General features: G+C 45.5%; 1 protein-coding gene across 7 annotated transcripts in view; it reads left to right on the top strand.

The window, feature by feature from the left end:
- The first annotated feature begins 296 nt into the window (after window positions 1–296).
- dapk1 (death-associated protein kinase 1) overlaps window positions 297–21,059 on the top strand; it is a 194,842-nt gene continuing 174,079 nt past the window's right edge. For 3 of the 7 annotated variants that reach the window (XR_006084758.1, XM_042331172.1, XM_042331173.1), the window contains exons 1-3: window positions 297–463; window positions 733–941; window positions 1,065–1,279. Coding sequence is in view for 6 of the 7 variants with exons in the window: in XM_042331172.1 (XP_042187106.1) it covers window positions 1,218–1,279 (62 nt within the window). In the remaining variant the exon portion in view is untranslated. The remainder of the gene's footprint in view (window positions 464–732; window positions 942–1,064; window positions 1,280–21,059) is intronic. The other 4 variants (XM_042331171.1, XM_042331169.1, XM_042331168.1 and 1 more) reach the window with 4 other exon arrangements.

Raw genomic sequence — 21,059 nt, 5'->3', positions numbered from 1 at the left:
TTGTATGAGTCAGTAGTTCTCTGCCTCCCTAGTGGCCCAGGACACTACTACATGTAGTGGAACACGCAGCCCACACACCATTAGTATTGTATAGGAGTGTAATTACTCTAAATGTACAGTTGTATGAGTCAGTAGTTCTCTGCCGCCCCTAGTGGCCCAGGACACTACTACATGTAGTGGAACACGCAGCCCACACACCATTAGTATTGTATAGGAGTGTAATTACTCTAAATGTACAGTTGTATGAGTCAGTAGTTCTCTGCCGCCCCTAGTGGCCCAGGACACTACTACATGTAGTGGAACACGCAGCCCACACACCATTAGTAGCCAGCTACATTGTTACAATCCTTCCTTCCATTTCCTGCAACATTCCGTTTTTATGTTCTCTGAAAGGAAACGTTACTTTGTTTCAGCGTCTCGGATAATATATTAGCCTGTCTTCTATATTGACTGCTGGGATACGGTAAGACGCTTTATTCTATTATCGATACGTTTACATTTTCCAAGGAATGTGAGCAGCTTATTCGGGGGCTACTATCCAAATTATTGGGTGATAAGAAGGGCCAAAATCTATTTGATTTGATTACCAATTAAGCTATATGAAATAAAGCAGCTGTATTTGTTTACTAGGGCGTTTTGTCCGCTATTAAAACGGCTAAACACCTGCTCTGGGGTTGAACATGACGATTTAACTTTACAAGAATAATATAGTCGCATTTCTTTCACTGGCAGCGAGCTACTCCCGAACACAGCAGTCGTTTCCTTGGCTACTCCAAGCCTTCCACTCGGCTTTCTGTGCTTCACCTGTAGCCGAAGACTGTCGACTGCTCCATTTTCTTATTTCTGGCACATTACTACTGAAAGGTAAACCTGCTTCGTGGAAAGCTAGAGAGCGAAAAGCGAGACCAGGGAGTGAAAGTCGTGACGTCTCACAAAGCAAGGTGCAGCTTTTTCCCCAAGTCAACCCTTTCTTTGTTGAAGAATGTGTTCATGCCAACTCGGTGTACCATTGAACCGTTACACAACAATATGTACACTAACCATCTTGCATTTTAACCTCCTAGAATTAAAGGAGCCGATATGAAGAGGGTCCGTGGCCAGGTACGGCTGGATCGGTTCACCGGGACACGGATGGGAGGCTGCTGAAAGAAGGCTGCGGTGATGTGCATGCTGCTGTTTTGGAATCCTCGGCTTGGGAGCAAGAACCGCCTGACAACATGACTGGGTTCAACCAGCAGAATGTTGAGGAATACTATGAGATGGGAGATGAGCTGGGGAGGTGAGTTTTATGTGCTGTGAATGAACACTACCAACAGTGTCTGAGCCTATACTGTGGTGGTCTGCTGTCCTATGCAACCACAATATCATACTATTACATTTGTGTGTTACATTTTGGAACAGTGACTATGATCAGTTATTATCCAAAGACTGACTGTAAAACCCCTCAAAGGCTCTCTCTGTCAAAAACCTCTTGGTTACGCAAAGCATCATGACTATATTATCTCTGATTGATGGATAGATGTTACAACCAGACGAATATAATACTGAATAAGATTATTGGCTAATGACTTATGACCAGAAAGACAGCAACTTTCCCTTAAATCTCTCACATCATCTCTGAGTAATAAATCCTAATGAAGTTTTAAGCTGATGGCTTGATGTGCTGGCTTGTTATCATGACTCTTGTCAGACAGTGTTCATCATGAAGCAGCGCCCTGATATCAGCCCTACTGTAGTGAGTATTCATCTCACATTTACAGCCTGTCTCTTCACTTTCAACCCATATAGCTCACTGCTCCACTCCGTAAAGCTCACTGCTCCACTCCGTATAGCTCACTGCTCCACTCCGTATAGCTCACTGCTCCACTCTCTATAGCTCACTGCTCCACTCTCTGTAGCTCACTGCTCCACTCTCTATATAGCTCACTGCTCTACTCTATATAGCTCACTGCTCCACTCTATATAGCTCACTGCTCCACTCCATATGGTGTGCATCCAAAATGGCACCATATTCCCTTGTATTGTCCGTAGGGTTCTGGTCATCAGTAGGGTTCAACTTGACCACTACTAATTCCCCAAGGCAGAGACAAGTGGCCGAAACCGTGACCCTACCAGTGTAGCGGGCCAGATGACAATCGCTCAATGACATTTCAAGGAACAGATGTGTCAGTAGTACACTGTTTGGATGCTGGAATGATATTGGGACAAACGGGTGTCACGGCCGTTTGTAGAGTTAACAGACCAAGGTGCAGCGTACGTTGACTTCCACATTTATTAAAAGAAGTGAAACTTTAGCAAAGAAAGACAAAACAATAAACGAACAAATTAACGAGCAATGACTACAACACTAATTCAAAACATAAACGACATCCCATAACCCACAGGCGGAAAAAAATGTTACTTAAGTATGATCCCCAATTAGAGACAATGATAGCCAGCTGCCTCTAATTGAGAATCATACCAAAACCCCAACATAGGAAAAACAACCTAGAACCCCACATAGACAATATAAACTAGACTAACCCAGTCACACCCTTACCGACACCATAGAAAATAAAGGCTCTCTATGGTCAGGACGTGACAGAGGGCAGCCAACAGGAGTGCCTTTCCAAGTGATTGTTTGACAAACACTGGTTGTATTTATGCCACATTTATGCCACATTAAAAGCTAATACATGATCACATTCATGACAAATCTTTACTAGGCCTCCTAGACCCAGTGAGATCATACTACATTAATAGGGGTTCTATATGTAATTCTATGATCAGACCCAGTGAGATCATACTACATTAATAGGGGTTCTATATGTAATTCTGTGATTAGACCCACTGCCGTCATTGATTAGCAAACTTAGCATCTTCTGATGATCTCCAGGAGTCCTTCCCTGAGGTCTGGTTATCTGCTATGTTCTAGCGGTTTGACCTGCCTTGGCAATTCCTTACACGCTGAGAGGCTTTTGATCCACCCCCCCTCTCTCTCCTCCTGATATCTCCCCCTGTCTCCCTACCCCCTCTCCTTACCCCCTCTCCCTACCCCCTTTCCCTACCCCCCTCTCCCTACCCCTTTCCCTACCCCCCTCTCCCTACTCCTGATCTTTCCCCCTGTCTCCCTATCCCCCTTCCTTACCCCCCTCTCCCTACTCCTGATCTTTCCCCCTGTCTCCCTATCCCCCCTCTCCTTACCCCCTCTCCCTACTCCTGATCTTTCCCCCTGTCTCCCTATCCCCCCTCTCCTTACCCCCCTCTCCCTACTCCTGATCTTTCCCCCTGTCTCCCTATCCCCCTCTCTCCTTACCCCCCTCCCTACTCCTGATCTTTCCCCCTGTCTCCCTACCCCCCACCTCCCTAACCCCCCCCACCCCCTACCCCCCTCTCCCTACTCCTGATCTTTCCCCCTGTCTCCCTACCCCCCTCTCCTTACCCCCCACCTCCCTAACCCCCTCTCCCTACTCCTGATCTTTCCCCCTTCTCCCTATCCACCCCTCTCCTTACCCCCCACCTCCCTATCCCCCTCTCCCCTCTCCCTACTCCCCTACCTCCCTAACCCCCTCTCCCTACTCCTGATCTTTCCCCCTGTCTCCCTAACCACCCCTCTCCTTACCCCCCACCTCCCTATCCCCCTCTCCCCTCTCCCCTCTCCCTACCCCCCACCTCCCTAACCCCCTCTCCCTACTCCTGATCTTTCCCCCTGTCTCCCTACCTCCTGATCTCCTCCCTGTCTGAATCCAGCACCCAAGTGTCCGTGGTTGGAATGAGGCCCGTTTGGAGAGTGGAGTCAGTGTTTGGTGCTAGAGTAGCCATGCATGTCAAGACCAGCCACCTCACTGGAATGAATTAGTTAACTTGGCTATCTATCTTATTTAACCATAAACATTGTGCCGGAGGTTCTATACATTATAGTTGTTGCTCCTCAACGTTTCCACTTCACAATAGCAGCACTTACAGTTGACCGGGGGCAGCTCTTACAGGGTTGGAAAGGTGGCATCCAAAGACGTTGCCATGTTGGAAGTCACTGGCTTTACTGAAGAGCTCATTCTACTGCCAATGTTTGTCTATGGAGATTACGTGGCTGTGTGCTCGGTTTTATACACCTGTCAGCAACTTGTGCGGCTGAAATAGCCGAATCCACTAACTTGAAGGGGTGTTCACATACTTTTTTGTGTGTGTGTGTGTGTATATATATAGTGTACTTCTAGTGGCTGATGGTTTCATCTCAGATACAGTCCTTAACAGAGACATTCTGTAACAGATCGGAGCTGAAGTTTGGTGCCAAATGATTTACAACTTGTGTTGACAAAACCAACATGCAAAGTAGATGATTATTATTTTAACAACCTAAGAAGTATAGGTGAGCAACAACTGCTCAGTGGTAGGCCACACAAACTCACAGGACGGGACTGCAGAGTGCTGTAGCGCCTAAAAATCATCTGTCCTCGGTTGCAACACTCACTACCGAGTTCCAAACTGCCTCTGGATGCAACGACAGCACAATAACTGTTCGTCGGGAGCTTCATGAAATGGGTTTCCATGGCCGAGCAGCTGCAAGCCTAAGATCACCATGCGCAATGGCAAGCGTCGGCTGGAGTGGTAAAGCTCACCGCCATTGGACTCTGGAGCAGTGGAAACACGTTCTTTTGGAGTGATGAATCACGCTTCACCATCTGGCAGTCCGACGGACGAATCTGTGTTTGGCGGATGCAAGGAGAACTCTACCTGCCCCAATGCATATTGGCAATTGTAAAGTTTGGTGGAGGAGGAATAATGGTTTGAGCTACAGTAGGCCCCTTAGTTCCAGTGAAGGGCAATCTTAAAGCTACAGCATACAATGACATTCTAGATGATTCTGTGCTTCCAACTTTTTGGCAACAGTTTGGGGAAGGCCCTTTCCTGTTTCTGCATGACAATGTCCCTGTGCACAAAGGGAGGTTCATACAGAAATGGTTTGTCGAGATCGGTGTGGAAGAACTTGACTGGCCTGCATAGAACCCTGACCTCAACCCTATCGAACACCTTTGGGATGAATTGGAACGCCGATTGCGAGCTAGCCATAATTGCCCAACATCAGTGCCCAACCTCACTAATACTCTTGTGGCTGATTGGAAGCAGGACACCGCAGAAATGTTCCAACATCCAGTGGAAAGCCTTCCCAGAAGAGTGGAGGCTGTTATAGCAGCAATGCTCCAACATCTAGTGGAAAGCCTTCCCAGAACAGTGGAGGCTGTTATAGCAGCAATGCTCCAACATCTAGTGGAAAGCCTTCCCAGAAGAGTGGAGGCTGTTATAGCAGCAATGTTCCAACATCTAGTGGAAAGCCTTCCCAGAAGAGTGATGGCTGTTATAGCAGCAAAAGGGGGACCAACTCCATATTAATGCCCATGATTTTGGAATGAGATGTTCGACAAGCAGGTGTCCACATACTTTTGGTCATGAAGTGTATCTCTGCTGTCTGTACTGATAAAAAGTTGTTGATCCTCTAGATATCCGCAAGGCTGCTAAAACACGGACTGACTGGCTAAGGCCTTGGCTACTGACTGATCAGAGGGTTTCAAGGTACTTGGTTGATTCTGAGTCTAGGGAGTTCACATCCTCCTGCTCTGGGGCTGCAACTCAATAATTGCTCTTTCCTAAAGTGTGCACTTGTTCACTTCACTAATCTTGAAAGGAAATGACGGTTATAAATCAGAAATATGGAGGAAACTCCCATTTGCCTCAACCAATCCAGTGCTTTTAGATTTGTGGGATGTAGTGAACAAGTGCCCACTTCAGGAAAGAGATTATTGGAACGCAGCCTATGCCTGATAAGAACGGTTGTGTAGGCGGGGCCAGATCTTTTGTACGGCCCCTTTAGTGGTGTTGAAGCGTTTACTAGCCCCGCGGTGGTGGCGTGCTGTGTGCTGCTTGGGTTGAACAGACACACACACACAGCCTGAATAGACCCTCAGATGTCAGTCCCCATCAGCCCATTGAAGGATGGTGCTGCAGTCTAATGGGCTCATGACCAATTCTGCTATTTACTGTTTTTATTTACACTGATCTTGTTTTGTACATTTCCTATGACCTGAAAACAGCTTCTGGACATCTGAACAGATATCACTGAACTCCATTTGGATGAAGATTTCTACTTCAATGAGTCGACCTCTGTTGTTGAAGTGGTCAGATGACGCGGATGCTAAGCTACAGGACTGTTTTGCTAGCATAGACTGGAACATGTTCCGGGATTCATTAAATGGCACCAGCTGCTGCTCCTCGCTGTTTATTATCTAAGTATAGTCACTTTAAATAGAGTTAAGGGCTTGTAAGTAAGCATTTCACTGTAAGTTCTACGATTTTTAAGTCAACTGTAACTGGGCCTCTTGGGAACATTCAATGTCATCTTGGTAAGCAACTCCAGTATAGATTTGGCCTTGTGTTTTAGGCTATCCTGCTGAAATTCTCCCAGTGTCTGTTGGAAAGCCTTTTCCTGTGCTTAACTTTATTCTGTTTCTTTTTATTCTTAACTCCGTAGTCCTTGCTGATGACAAGCATACCCATAACATGATGCAGCCACCACCATGCTTGAAAATACTGAGTGATGTGTTCTGTTGGATTTGCCCCATAACACCTTTTATTCAGGACATTCAAGTTAATTTCTCACAATTATTTTTGTAGTTTTACTTTAAGGCCTTATTGTGAACAGGATGCATGTTTTGGAATAGGTTTGATTATTTACAGGTTTCCTTCTTACCACTCTGTCATTTAGGTAGTATTGTGGAGTAACTACAATGCTGTTGATCCAACCTCAGTTTTTTCCTATCACAGCCATTAAACTGATGTAAAGTCAACATTGGCCTCATGGTGAAATCCCTGAGTGGTTTCCTTCCCCTCTGGCAAATGAGTTGTATTTGCCGGATACACCTGTATCTTTGTAGTGACTGGGTGTATTGATACACCATCCAACGTGTAATTAATAACTTCACCATGCTCAAAGGGATATTCAGTGTTTTTTCCCCCCATAAGTGCCTTCGAGGCATTGGAAAACCTCTCTGGTCTTTGGTTGAAGCTGTGTTTGAAATTCACTGCTCGACGTTACAGATATCTGTATACAGAGATGAGGTCATTCACATTATGATCAACACAACATGCTACAATTTTAAACATTTTACTGAGTTACAGTTCATATAAGGAAATCAGTGACTTTAAATAAATATATTTGGCACTATTCTACGGATTTCACATGACTGGGAATACAGATATGACTCTGTTGGTCACAGATACCTTTAAAATAAATAAAGGTAGGGGCGTGGATCAGAAAACCAGTCAGTATCTGGTGTCACCACCATTTGCCTCATGCAGCGTGACACATCTCCTTCACATAGAGTTGATCAGGCTGGTGATTGTGGCCTGTGGAATGTTGTCTCACTCCTCTTCAATGGCTGTGAGAAGTTGGTGGATTTAGGCAGGAACTGGAACACGCTGTTGTACACCTCGATCCAGAGCATCCCACACATGCTCAATGGGTTACATGTCTGAGTATGAAGGCCATGGAAGAACTGGGAATTCCAGGAATTGTGTACAGATCCTTGCGACAAGGTGCTGTGCATTATCATACTGAAACATGAGGTGATGGCAGCGGATGAATGGCATGACAATGGGCCTCGTCACGATATCTCTGTGCATTCAAATTGCCATTGATAAAATGCAGTTGTGTTGGTTGTCCGTAGCTTATACCTGTCCATACCATAACCCACTGCCACCATGGGCACTCTGCTCACAACGTTGACATCAGCAAACTGCTCGCCCACACAACACCATGCACGCCATCTACCCGGTACAGTTGAAACTGGAATTCATCCTTGAAGAGCACATCACCAGTGGCCATCGAAGGTGAACATTTGCCCACTGAAGTCAGTTACGACTCCAAACTGCAGTCAGGTCAAGACTCTGGTGAGGACGACGAGCACACAGATGAGCTTCCCTGAGAGGGTTTCTGACAGTTTGTACAGAAATTCTTTACTTGTGCAAACCCAGAGTTTTATTAGACAATCTCACTGGATGTGGAGGCTGGCATAGAGATCCGTGGTCTGCAGTTGTGAGGCCGGTTGGATGTGCTGCCAAATTCTCTAAAATAACGTTGGAGGCAGATTATGGTAGAATAATGAACATTAATTTCTCCGGCTCTGGTGGGTGTTCCTGCTGTCAGGATGCCAATTTGCATCTGTGGCTGTGAATTCTGTCACAACTGCACATTTTAGTGGCGTTTTATTTATTATATTTTTATTGTCCCCAGGTAAATCTGTGTAATGATCATGATGTTAAATCAGCTTCTTGATGTGCCACACCTGTCTTGGCAAAGGAGAAATGCTTACTAACGGGTGTAAACAAGTTTGTGCACAACATATGAGAGAAATAAGCTTGTTGTGCGTATGGAACATTTCTGGGATCTTTTTTTTCAGCTCATGGAACATGGAACCAACTTTACATGTGTTTTTTAAAATTTGTACCATATTTTTGTTCAGTGAATTTAGGCCATGAAGGTGTTGAATAGTTGACTCAAGACATTTCTGCTTAAAATGTTTTATTAATGAAACCTACTTTGACATTATGGGGTAATGTGTGTAGGGAAGTGATGACAAATCTCAATCCATTTTCACAACATAATGTGGTAAAAATGAAGTGTCGACCACTTTCAACCAGACCCTGTGCCCAAGAACTCCAAGGTGTCTAAATGACTACCGCCCCATAACACTCACACCTGTAGCCATAACATGCTTTGAAAGGCTGGTCATGGCTCACATCAACACCATCATCCCAGACACCCTGGACCCACTCCAATTCACATACAGAACCACAGATGACACAGTCTCTATTGAACTCCACACTGCCCTTTCCCACCTGGACTAAAGGAACACCTATGTGAGAATGCTGTTCATTGACTACAGCTCAGCGTTCAACACTATAGAGTCCCACAGTGGAGGTTTCATAATACCCATAAAACCTAGCGGTCAAACTGAGAAATGGTTCCATTCATCTTTCACAATGGGGATTTTAGAAACACTAAAATAAGGACTGTGTTTCGTGTAGGCGTTTTGAGAACCATGGAAATCTCTCTCGGACACGGTGACTGATTCGGCTCTCTTTACTGCTTCGAATTAGCATCAAAGTACACATCATGCAAAACTACAATTCCTTGTAAGCTCATCTTCTCTAGCTGACACCTTTGTTACCAGGTATTGTCAGTTTTTAAAGATCACAGAATTGCCCATTTTGAAATACATTTTGCAGATTTATTCATTACTACATTTAACTAACATTGAGAGTTAATCCAGAGATTCTTTGCCTTGATCTCATCCAGATCATCATGGTATTTTGTACATCTTTATGGCATCTACATTAGCAGCTAACTAGCATTCCATTTTTTTTTTGGGATACAGGCAAATACAGTGCATTTGGAAAGTATTCAATGGGCCAAATACTTATTTTCCACCATAATTTGCAAATAAATTCATAAAAAATCCTACAATGTGATTTTCTGGATTTTTTTTCCTTTTCATTTTGTCTGTCATAGTTGAAGTGTACCTATGATGAAAATTACAGGCCTCTCATCTTTTTAAGTGGGAGAACTTGCACAATTGGTGGCTGACTAACTACTTTTTTGCCCCACTGTATATAGATATATAGATATATGGAAACAGGATGCACCTGAGCTCAATTTCAAGTTTCATAGCAAAGTTTGCATGATGTCTACTTTGATGCTAATTTGAAGCAGAAAGAGATTATAGGAGATTATAACAGAACATGGCCAAGATGTTCAAATGTTCATAAATGACCAGCATGGTCAAATAATAATCACAGAATAATACACAATAATAATCACAGTAGTTGTCGAGGGTGCAGCAAGTCAGCACCTCAGGAGTAAATGTCAGTTGGCTTTTCATAGCCGATCATTAAGAGTATCGCTACCACTCCTGCTGTCTCTAGAGAGTTAAAAACAGCAGGTTTGGGACAGGTAGCACGTCCTGTCCCAGTCCTTATTATAAGTGTTAATAAAATCCCCAATGTGAAAAGTGAATGGAACCATTTCTCCGTTTGACCGCTAGGTTTTATGGGTATTGTGTACTGTGGCACTTTTTTTATAGTGCCCTCCAAACTCATCAGCTAAGGACTCTGGGACTGAATACCTCCCTCTACAACTGGATCCTGGACTTCCTGACGGGCCGGACCAGGTGGTGAGGGGGCTGCCGTATTCTGTTCATAGTCTCTGGTCATAGAGCCTGGTGGGACTGAATACCTCCCTCTAGTCTCTGGTCATAGAGCCTGGTCTTAGTCTCTGGTCATAGAGCCTGGTCTTAGTCTCTGGTCATAGAGCCTGGTCTTAGTCTCTGGTCATAGAGCCTGGTTTTAGGGAATGATGCTGGAGCCGACTGTGTGGCATCTGTACATTAGAGTTGGGATCTATCCACTTTGAATTTCCATGTTTTGTTTCTAAATAATCGACTGGATTGATCAGAGGAGCTCTTTGTGTAATAGATATTGAAGAGTCTGCTCTGTGGGCAGAACACTGCAAGCCTATAGTGTCTCCATTCAGCCCCAGCATTAGTCTTCCTGTGTGCAAGGTCTTCATCAGTCAGCCTATAGCGTCTCCATTCAGCCCCAGCATTAGTCTTCCTGTGTGCATGGTCTTCATCAGTCAGCCTATAGCGTCTCCATTCAGCCCCAGCATTAGTCTTCCTGTGTGCATGGTCTTCATCAGTCAGCCTATAGCGTCTCCATTCAGCCCCAGCATTAGTCAGCCTATAGCTCTCCATTCAGCCCCAGCATTAGTCTTCCTGTAAGCATGGTCTTCATCAGTCAGCCTATAGCGTCTCCATTCAGCCCCAGCATTAGTCTTCCTGTGTGCATGGTCTTCATCAGTCAGCCTATAGCGTCTCCATTCAGCCCCAGCATTAGTCAGCCTATAGTGTCTCCATTCAGCCCCAGCATCAGTCAGCCTATAGCGTCTCCATTCAGCCCCAGCATCAGTCAGCCTATAGCGTCTCCATTCAGCCCCAGCATCAGTCAGCCTATAGCGTCTCCATTCAGCCCCAGCATCAGTCAGCCTATAGCGTCTCCATTCAGCCCCAGCATCAGTCAGCCTATAGCGTCTCCATTCAGCCCCAGCATCAGTCAGCCTATAGCGTCTCCATTCAGCCCCAGCATCAGTCAGCCTATAGCGTCTCCATTCAGCCCCAGCATCAGTCAGCCTATTCAGCCCCAGCATCAATCAGCCTATAGCGTCTCCATTCAGCCCCAGCATCAGTCAGCCTATAGCGTCTCCATTCAGCCCCAGCATCAGTCAGCCTATAGCGTCTCCATTCAGCCCCAGCATTAGTCTTCCTGTGTGCCCCAAATGGCACCCTGTTCGCTATATTTTATTTTACCTTTATTTAACTAGGCAAGTCAGTTAAGAACAAATTCTTATTTTCAATGACTGCCTAGGAACAGTGGGTTAACTGCCTGTTCAGGGGCAGAACGACAGATTTGTACCTTGTCAGCTCGGGGGTTTAAACTTGCAACCTTCCGGTTACTAGGCCAAAGCTCTAACCACTAGGCTACCCTGCCGCCCCAGTGGTCCCCATGATCTCAGTGGTGGGGGTTGGTCTCTAGTAACATGATCTCAGTGGTGGGGGTTGGTCTCTAGTAACATGATCTCAGTGGTGGGGGTTGGTCTCTAGTAACATGATCTCAGTGGTGTGGGTGTGTGTGTGTGTGTGTGTGTGTTGGTCTCTCTAGTAACATGATCTCAGTGGTGTGTGTTGGTCTCTCTAGTAACATGATCTCAGTGGTGTGTGTTGGTCTCTCTAGTAACATGATCTCAGTGGTGTGTGTTGGTCTCTCGAGTAACATGATCTCAGTGGTGTGTGTTGGTCTCTGTAGTAACATGATCTCAGTGGTGTGTTGGTCTCTCTACTAACATGATCTCCGTGGTGTGTGCTGGTCTCTGTAGTAACATGATCTCAGTGGTGTGTGTTGGTCTCTCTCTACTAACATGATCTCCGTGGTGTGTGCTGGTCTCTGTAGTAACTTGATCTCAGTGGTGTGTGCTGGTCTCTGTAGTAACTTGATCTCAGTGGTGTGTGCTGGTCTCTGTAGTAACTTGGTGGTGTGTGCTGGTCTCTGTAGTAACTTGATCTCAGTGGTGTGTGCTGGTCTCTGTAGTAACTTGATCTCAGTGGTGTGTTGGTCTCTCTACTAACATGATCTCCGTGGTGTGTGCTGGTCTCTGTAGTAACTTGATCTCAGTGGTGTGTGTGTTTGCGTTAGCATGTCACTGTAATACACTGCGTCAGATCTGCAGCTACCCTGACTGCCTCCGTCTGACTAGCGCTAATTGGGGTGTGTGCGCGCAGTGAGCGTACATCATGTCTGTTGTAGTTAGTGTAAGGGCCGTACACAGGGTGCTGTTCCCTGATGCTTTAGTGTTCAGTAGTATACACGTGGATGAAGCCTGTTCTTCAGTGACAGTGGGTTGCTAAGCCGAACCTTTAAAATGACCCCACCCCCCCTCTTAATGCGGAGCTAGAGGAGGGGCAGTCTCGGACATGCAGTGTTTCCCACCCATTGACCCAGTTTCCCCTGACACGACAATGCCCCATGTCATGGAGGAGGGCTGAGTGTTACTACAGCCCGTCTGTCTGGGCACGTCATAGTCTGGGACTGCTGTTATAGCATGGAAACTCGGGGGTGTAAATCCATTGGAGAGTAGTGGTGGTAGCACTACCTCTAGTGTCTATTCATTCCAGACGTGATGTAGCCTTCTACCTGAATGGTAGTAGTAGTCAGGCTTTACTTACACTTTGAATGATTCATCTCCTACATTGAACAGAGGACAACTGGAGCTCTGCCCACTGTGCTAACAGTGAATGGAGGGTGGCTTCACAAGTGTGTGTGAGAGAGCATACAGCAGAATGGGTCTGTCTGTTACCCTGTAACACCTGCCTTGTCCTGACTCCTCACTGTACTGACCACTGTAACACCTGCCTTGTCCTGACTCCTCACTGTACTGACCACTGTAACACCTGCCTTGTCCTGTCTCCTCACTGTACTGACCACTGTAACACCTGCCTTGTCCTGACTCCTCACTGTACTGACCACTGTAACACCTGCCTTGTCTGTCTCCTCACTGTACTGACCACTGTAACACCTGCCTTGTCTGTCTCCTCACTGTACTGACCACTGTAACACCTGCCTTGTCCTGACTCCTCACTGTACTGACCATCCGTAACACCTGCCTTGTCTGTCTGACTCCTCACTGTACTGACCACTGTAACACCTGCCTTGTCTGTCTGACTCCTCACTGTACTGACCATCCGTAACACCTGCCTTGTCCTGATTCCTCACTGTACTGACCACTGTAACACCTGCCTTGTCCTGACTCCTCACTGTACTGACCACTGTAACACCTGCCTTGTCCTGACTCCTCACTGTACTGACCACTGTAACACCTGCCTTGTCCTGACTCCTCACTGTACTGACCACTGTAACACCTGCCTTGTCTGTCTGACTCCTCACTGTACTGACCACTGTAACACCTGCCTTGTCCTGACTCCTCACTGTACTGACCACTGTAACACCTGCCTTGTCTGTCTCCTCACTGTACTGACCACTGTAACACCTGCCTTGTCCTGACTCCTCACTGACCACTGTAACACCAGCCTTGTCTGTCTGACTCCTCACTGTACTGACCACTGTAACACCTGCCTTGTCTGACTCCTCACTGTACCCACTGTAACACCTGCCTTGTCCTGATTCCTCACTGTACTGACCACTGTAACACCTGCCTTGTCCTGATTCCTCACTGTACTGACCACTGTAACACCTGCCTTGTCTGTCTGACTCCTCACTGTACTGACCACTGTAACACCTGCCTTGTCTGTCTGACTCCTCACTGTACTGACCACTGTAACACCTGCCTTGTCCTGATTCCTCACTGTACTGACCACTGTAACACCTGCCTTCTGTCTGACTCCCCACTGTACTGACCACTGTAACACCTGCCTTGTCTGTCTGACTCCTCACTGTACTGACCACTGTAACCTTGTCTGTCTGACTCCTCACTGTACTGACCACTGTAACACCTGTCTTGTCTGTCTGACTCCTCACTGTACTGACCACTGTAACACCTGCCTTGTCTGACTCCTCACTGTACTCCACTGTAACACCTGCCTTGTCCTGACTCCTCACTGACCCACTGTAACACCTGCCTTGTCTGTCTCCTCACTGTACTGACCACTGTAACACCTGCCTTGTCTGTCTGACTCCTCACTGTACTGACCACTGTAACACCTGCCTTGTCTGTCTGACTCCTCACTGTACTGACCATCCGTAACACCTGCCTTGTCTGTCTGACTCCTCACTGTACTGACCACTGTAACACCTGTCTTGTCTGTCTGACTCCTCACTGTACTGACCATCCGTAACACCTGCCTTGTCTGTCTGACTTCTCACTGTACTGACCACTGTAACACCTGTCTTGTCTGTCTGACTCCTCACTGTACTGACCACTGTAACACCTGCCTTGTCTGTCTGACTCCTCACTGTACTGACCACTGTAACACCTGCCTTGTCTGTCTGACTCCTCACTGTACTGACCACTGTAACACCTGCCTTGTCTGTCTGACTCCTCACTGTACTGACCACTGTAACACCTGCCTTGTCTGTCTGACTCCTCACTGTACTGACCACTGTAACACCTGTCTTGTCTGTCTGACTCCTCACTGTACTGACCATCCGTAACACCTGCCTTGTCTGTCTGACTTCTCACTGTACTGACCACTGTAACACCTGTCTTGTCTGTCTGACTCCTCACTGTACTGACCACTGTAACACCTGCCTTGTCTGTCTGACTCCTCACTGTACTGACCACTGTAACACCTGCCTTGTCTGTCTGACTCCTCACTGTACTGACCACTGTAACACCTGCCTTGTCTGTCTGACTCCTCACTGTACTGACCACTGTAACACCTGCCTTGTCTGTCTGACTCCTCACTGTACTGACCACTGTAACACCTGCCTTGTCTGTCTGACTCCTCACTGTACTGACCACTGTAACACCTGCCTTGTCTGTCTCCTCACTGTACTGACCACTGTAACACCTGCCTTGTCCTGACTCCTCACTGTACTGACCACTGTAACACCTGCCTTGTCTGTCTCCTCACTGTACTGACCACTGTAACACCTGCCTTGTCTGTCTGACTCCTCACTGTACTGACCACTGTAACACCTGCCTTGTCCTGACCTCACCTGACCACTGTAACACCTGCCTTGTCTGTCTGACTCTTCACTGTACTGACCACTGTAACACCTGCCTTGTCTGTCTGACTCCTCACTGTACTGACCACTGTAACACCTGCCTTGTCTGTCTGACTCCTCACTGTACTGACCACTGTAACACCTGCCTTGTCTGTCTGACTCCTCACTGTACTGACCACTGTAACACCTGCCTTGTCTGTCTGACTCCTCACTGTACTGACCACTGTAACACTGCCTTGTCTGTCTGACTCCTCACTGTACTGACCACTGTAACACCTGTCTTGTCTGTCTGACTCCTCACTGTACTGACCACTGTAACACCTGCCTTGTCTGTCTGACTCCTCACTGTACTGACCACTGTAACACCTGCCTTGTCCTGATTCCTCACTGTACTGACCACTGTAACACCTGCCTTGTCCTGACTCCTCACTGTACTGACCACTGTAACACCTGTCTTGTCTCTCTGACTCCTCACTGTACTGACCACTGTAACACCTGTCTTGTCTGTCTGACTCCTCACTGTACTGACCATCCGTAACACCTGCCTTGTCTGTCTGACTCCTCACTGTACTGACCACTGTAACACCTGTCTTGTCTGTCTGACTCCTCACTGTACTGACCACTGTAACACCTGCCTTGTCTGTCTGTCTCCTCACTGTACTGACCATCCGTAACACCTGTCTTGTCTGTCTGACTCCTCACTGTACTGACCATCCGTAACACCTGCCTTGTCCCTCTGCCTTGTCACCCATTGAGCATGTTTGGGATGTTCTGGACTGGTGTGTATGACAGCGTGTTCCAGTTCACGCCAATATCCAGCAAATTCTCACAGCCATTGAAAAGCAGTGCGACAACATTCCACAGGCCATCCTTCAACAGTCTGATTTACTCTCATCATGCTGCATGATGCAAATGATGACATACTGACTGGTTTTCTCTTTTTTAGTTGTAAGGCATCTGTGTTCCCAGTCATGTGAAATCTTTAGATTAAGACCTAATGAATTTAAATAGCTTGATTTCCTTCTGAACGTGTTGAAATTGTAGCATGTTGCGTTGATATTTTCTGTTCACTGTAGCTATTTCAACTACAAGTGGCTCAGATGAGTGAAAACGTTCATGCAGGGAAATGCTTGCCAAACTGGTTTTAGTCACAGACATGTTTTTTCATTTAGTTATCTAGTAAACAATCTTATCCCATGAATGCAAGCAAGCACATGGCCTGAATGGATAGATCTTCCCCAACTGTCTTACTGTTTTCAGATTGCATACATAGAAAACTCCACTAAGTCCTCTAACATAACAGGTCCAGACAGTAACAGTGCTATTTCTGGATCAAGGATGAGTCAGAGTTCAGTGAGGTGAGTTCACTTTGACGCCAGTCCAGTGGTCCTACATCGTGGCTTGCGAAAGTGTTCATCCCCCTTGGCATTTCTCCTATTTTGTTGCCTTACAACATGGAATTAAAATTGATTTTGGGGGGGTTTGTATCATTTGATTTACACAACATGCCTACCACTTTGAAGATGCAAAGAAATAAGACAAAACAGAACCTGAGTGTGCATAATTATTCAATACTTTGTAGAGCCACCTTTTGCAGCAATTACAGCTGCAAGTTTGTTGGGGTACGTCTCTATAAGCTTGGCACATCTAGCCACTGGGATTTTTGCCCATTCTTCAAGGAGAAACTGCTCCAGCTCCTTCAAGTTGGATGGGTTCCTCTGGTGTTACAGCAATCTTTAAGTCATACCACAGATTCTCAATTGGGTTGAGGTCTGGATTTAAACTAGGCCATTCCAAGACATTTAAATGTTTCCCCTTAAATTGTATTTTATTTATTTTACCGGGCAAGTCAGTTAAGAACAAATTCTTATTTACAATGACGATCGACCAAAAGGCAAAAGACCTCCTGCTGGGACGGGGGCTGGGATAAAATAAAATAATGTATACAAAATAAATATAGGACAAAACACGCATCACACACTGTCCATCCAAGTGTGGAGGGGAGGAGAGGCGGAAGGGGGGTGTTTGCTTGCTCACAAAATAAATATAGGACAAAACACGCATCACACACTGTCCATCCAAGTGTGGAGGGGAGGAGAGGCGGAAGGGGGGGTGTTTGCTTGCTCACACGCCTGTAATTGCTGGTTTTTGGCCAAACAGCTCTATGGTTGGTTCTGGAGCTGGATTTGTCAACAGATGGAAACCACTGGCCTGATCTTTGACTTCACCATCTATTGTTATTTCAAGTTTTTGCGGACACGAATGTGCAAAAGTTAGAAAGAAAATAGGTTATAGGTCTAAGTTAATTAGCATAGTTTAGTGGATTGTGTATTTTTTTAATTTTACCTGCTTTTCTCCCCAATTTCGTGGTATCCAATTGTTAGTAGTTACTATCTTGTCTCATCGCAACAACTCCCGAACGTGCTCGTGGATGCAATTATTTTATAGACTTCCTATGCCATTGAAACCAGCGTTTGTCTTCAGTTCTATTGGTTTTCAAATCAACTTTCTTTGACTGTCCTGAAGCCAAAGGCACAATCCTAGTCCTATCATACATCCTAATTGTTGCATCTTTTAGATTCCAAACAGATTTTCGTCTGTCACATGTGGAGCTGCTCGCATTAGGTGAGCTATTTAGTATTTTCCTGCCAATTACTTTTTTTAGTAAATGTTTGAAATATATGTTGTTATAAGCTGCTTCATTACTGGAGTTCTGTTAATCATTCTAGAGATGAAATGCACGTTTAGGTTCCAGCTCTGAAGTATGATGAAGGCTAAATATTCACATTGTGTGTGGGACATTCTATGTGCAGTCAATAAACATCAACACATGGGGCACAGCTGTCAGTGTAGCTAAACTATCATGCTAACCTTAGCATGATAGCTAATGTTATGTTGTTTTTTACTACACTGTATTCAAAAGATTAGCCAGCTATGGCTGGTTCGAGAGCAGTATTAGTCATAAGCATTGATTTAACCCACAAGAGTCTAAGCCCTTCTAATAAAATACAACATTTGATGAATATTTTTATTTGGCCTTCCTGCTATTAGCTGAATCAAACGCATTGAATACAATTCACTACATGGTGCAACAGATAATCTAAAGGAAGCTTTGTTCTGAAGTATCTGGCCTATATCTGAGAGACATGAAGATCCGGATTGTTAATATATTGTACATGTATTTAACCCATTTTCGCACTGGCACAGGGGGACCTTCATACAGTTTAGATGCTAAAGACAATTTTGTGAGAAGACCGATTTTTCGGATTGTCACCGCAGATGCGGAAGTGTGACATAGGTGGATGCGGTGGACTGAGCGATATCTCCAGTTTAAACTGACAGATTTTTATGGAGATGTTTTTATTATTAATTAGAGTTCCGACTGGAGCGTGTGGTGAAGCAACATTTTTGGGGAGTGGATTGTGACGCGAGGCCTTCCTGGGGTGCTTGCCATCTCTGGCTAGATGGGGAGGCCTGAGTATGAGAGAGTAGCTGTATGAATGTTTGGAGCTACCGTGAAGCCAAGGCAAAGTCGGGAGAATCCCCACGGGAATGGAGCAGACCTGCTGCAGACGTGGCGCGTTTCTGAAGTCTACTTATCTGCGCGCCCAACAGGCCTTTTCCAATCCAAACGCAATGCGCGGCGCTACGGATCACTGTGTATGGCGCGCATAGCTATGTTGCATTTGTGTTACTTGCCTATGTCTAGTTCACACTCCAGTGAGTTGCTATGTGAGGTTTCTAAATGGCAAGTTGTTGATGGCTTTAATTGTGAAGCTTCAGAAGGTGGATAATGCTAGTTTAGCTGAGCTGTTTCAGAAGGTAGATGATGCTAGCATGGCTAAGCTGTTTGAGAAGGTAGATGATGCTAGCATGGCTAAGCTATTTGAGAAGGTAGATGATGCTAGCATGGCTAAGCTATTTGAGAAGGTAGATGATGCTAGCATGGCTAAGCTGTTTGAGAAGGTAGATGATGTTAGCATGGCTAAGCTGTTTGAGAAGGTAGATGATGTTAGCATGGCTAAGCTGTTTGAGAAGGTAGATGATGTTAGCATGGCTAAGCTGTTTGAGAAGGTAGATGATGCTAGCATGGCTAAGCTATTTGAGAAGGTAGATGATGCTAGCATGGCTAAGCTGTTTGAGAAGGTAGATGATGTTAGCATGGCTAAGCTGTTTGAGAAGGTAGATGATGTTAGCATGGCTAAGCTGTTTGAGAAGGTAGATGATGTTAGCATGGCTAAGCTGTTTGAGAAGGTAGATGATGTTAGCATGGCTAAGCTGTTTGAGAAGGTAGATGATGCTAGCATGGCTAAGCTATTTGAGAAGGTAGATGATGCTAGCATGGCTAAGCTATTTGAGAAGGTAGATGATGCTAGCATGGCTAAGCTATTTGAGAAGGTAAATAAGCAGCAGACCGGAACAGTGAGTGAGTTCACTGTTGAGAAGTTATGCAGAGTAGTTGAGGAGGGCAACAAGTTGGTGTTGCAGGGCCAGTTCTATGGAGTTGGGCCATAGTATCCCTATGGCTGGTCATGATGGCACAGATGAAACACCTTCCCACTAACGAGATGGACAAGCCAGCACCAATCTGTGCGCCCTACGGGCTAACAATTGATACAGGCTAAAGTCTGACCTCAAAACATAAATGGAAAAACCAAAGCCTGTTACTCAACTGCTAAGAAGAGAACATTTTTTATTGTTCTAATCTGTTCTAATGTAATTAACAACATTTTGCATAGAAGAAGAAGAAATCTATTTTCTATAAGTATGTGCTGTCGCTTAAAGAAATGAATGACATCATTAGTGAGGCAGAATGTGGCTGTGGAATCTGACTTTGTGGCTGTGGAATCTGACTTTGTGGCTGTGGAATCTGACTTTGTGGCTGTGGAATCTGACTTTGTGGCTGTGGAATCTGACTTTGTGGCTGTGGAATCTGACTTTGTGGCTGTGGAATCTGACTTTGTGGCTGTGGAATCTGACTTTGTGGCTGTGGAATCTGACTTTGTGGCTGTGGAATCTGACTTTGTGGCCGTGGATTCTGCATATTATTACAAACTACTAGGATAGTGAATCCGCTGGAAGCTAGGAAACTATGCCTACAATTAAAGCTGGAAGCTCCCAGTATATTATTGCATTGTAAAAGTGTTGTAGCCTGTAGGGATATTGCTTTGTGAACAATAATGAACCGTTTCAACATTTTCTACATAACACACTTGAATAATGCAGCATGTTAACTTCTATACTGCGTGAGTGGGGAGCTAGCGGCTCTAACAGTGAATGAGTAGGTGGACCAAGCTCTTGGTGCTGTAAAGGGGCACCACTGACACAGACTTGATCCCCTCAATCACGTGAGTGACATTTGACAGATATACCAAACATAAGAGGTTCTAGTACCAAACCGTTTTAGAATATTTTTTAGTATTGAAATAGAAGTTTTGGTATACCGTGGAACAGTACTACCTTCTCGTTCGCTGCTTCCTGATGGAGTCTGACCATCGCAATCTGCAGTGGCTCCTGCAGATGAATAACACTAACGACTGTATCACCTGGTGTTACTTGGCTCTTGTGCCTTACAAGTTTGAGCTTAGACATAGGCCAGACACCTCCAACATAGTGGCAGACTATTTATCTCAGCACCCAAGCTCCAATATGGCTGCCACCTGTCTAGATGGGAAGGCTGAGTATGAGAGGGTAGAATTAGGAATGTTTTTGTTTATCCTTTATTCTACTGGCTTGTGTCATAATCCATATTTCATCAACGTCCACTTATATTCATACCTCATTACCCCTGA

This window comes from Oncorhynchus tshawytscha, linkage group LG12 (assembly GCF_018296145.1).
Source record: "Oncorhynchus tshawytscha isolate Ot180627B linkage group LG12, Otsh_v2.0, whole genome shotgun sequence".
NCBI classification, from domain to species: Eukaryota; Metazoa; Chordata; class Actinopteri; order Salmoniformes; family Salmonidae; genus Oncorhynchus; species Oncorhynchus tshawytscha.
Note: the sequence above shows the minus strand (reverse complement) of the source record. Positions and strands in the feature narration are given on the sequence as shown.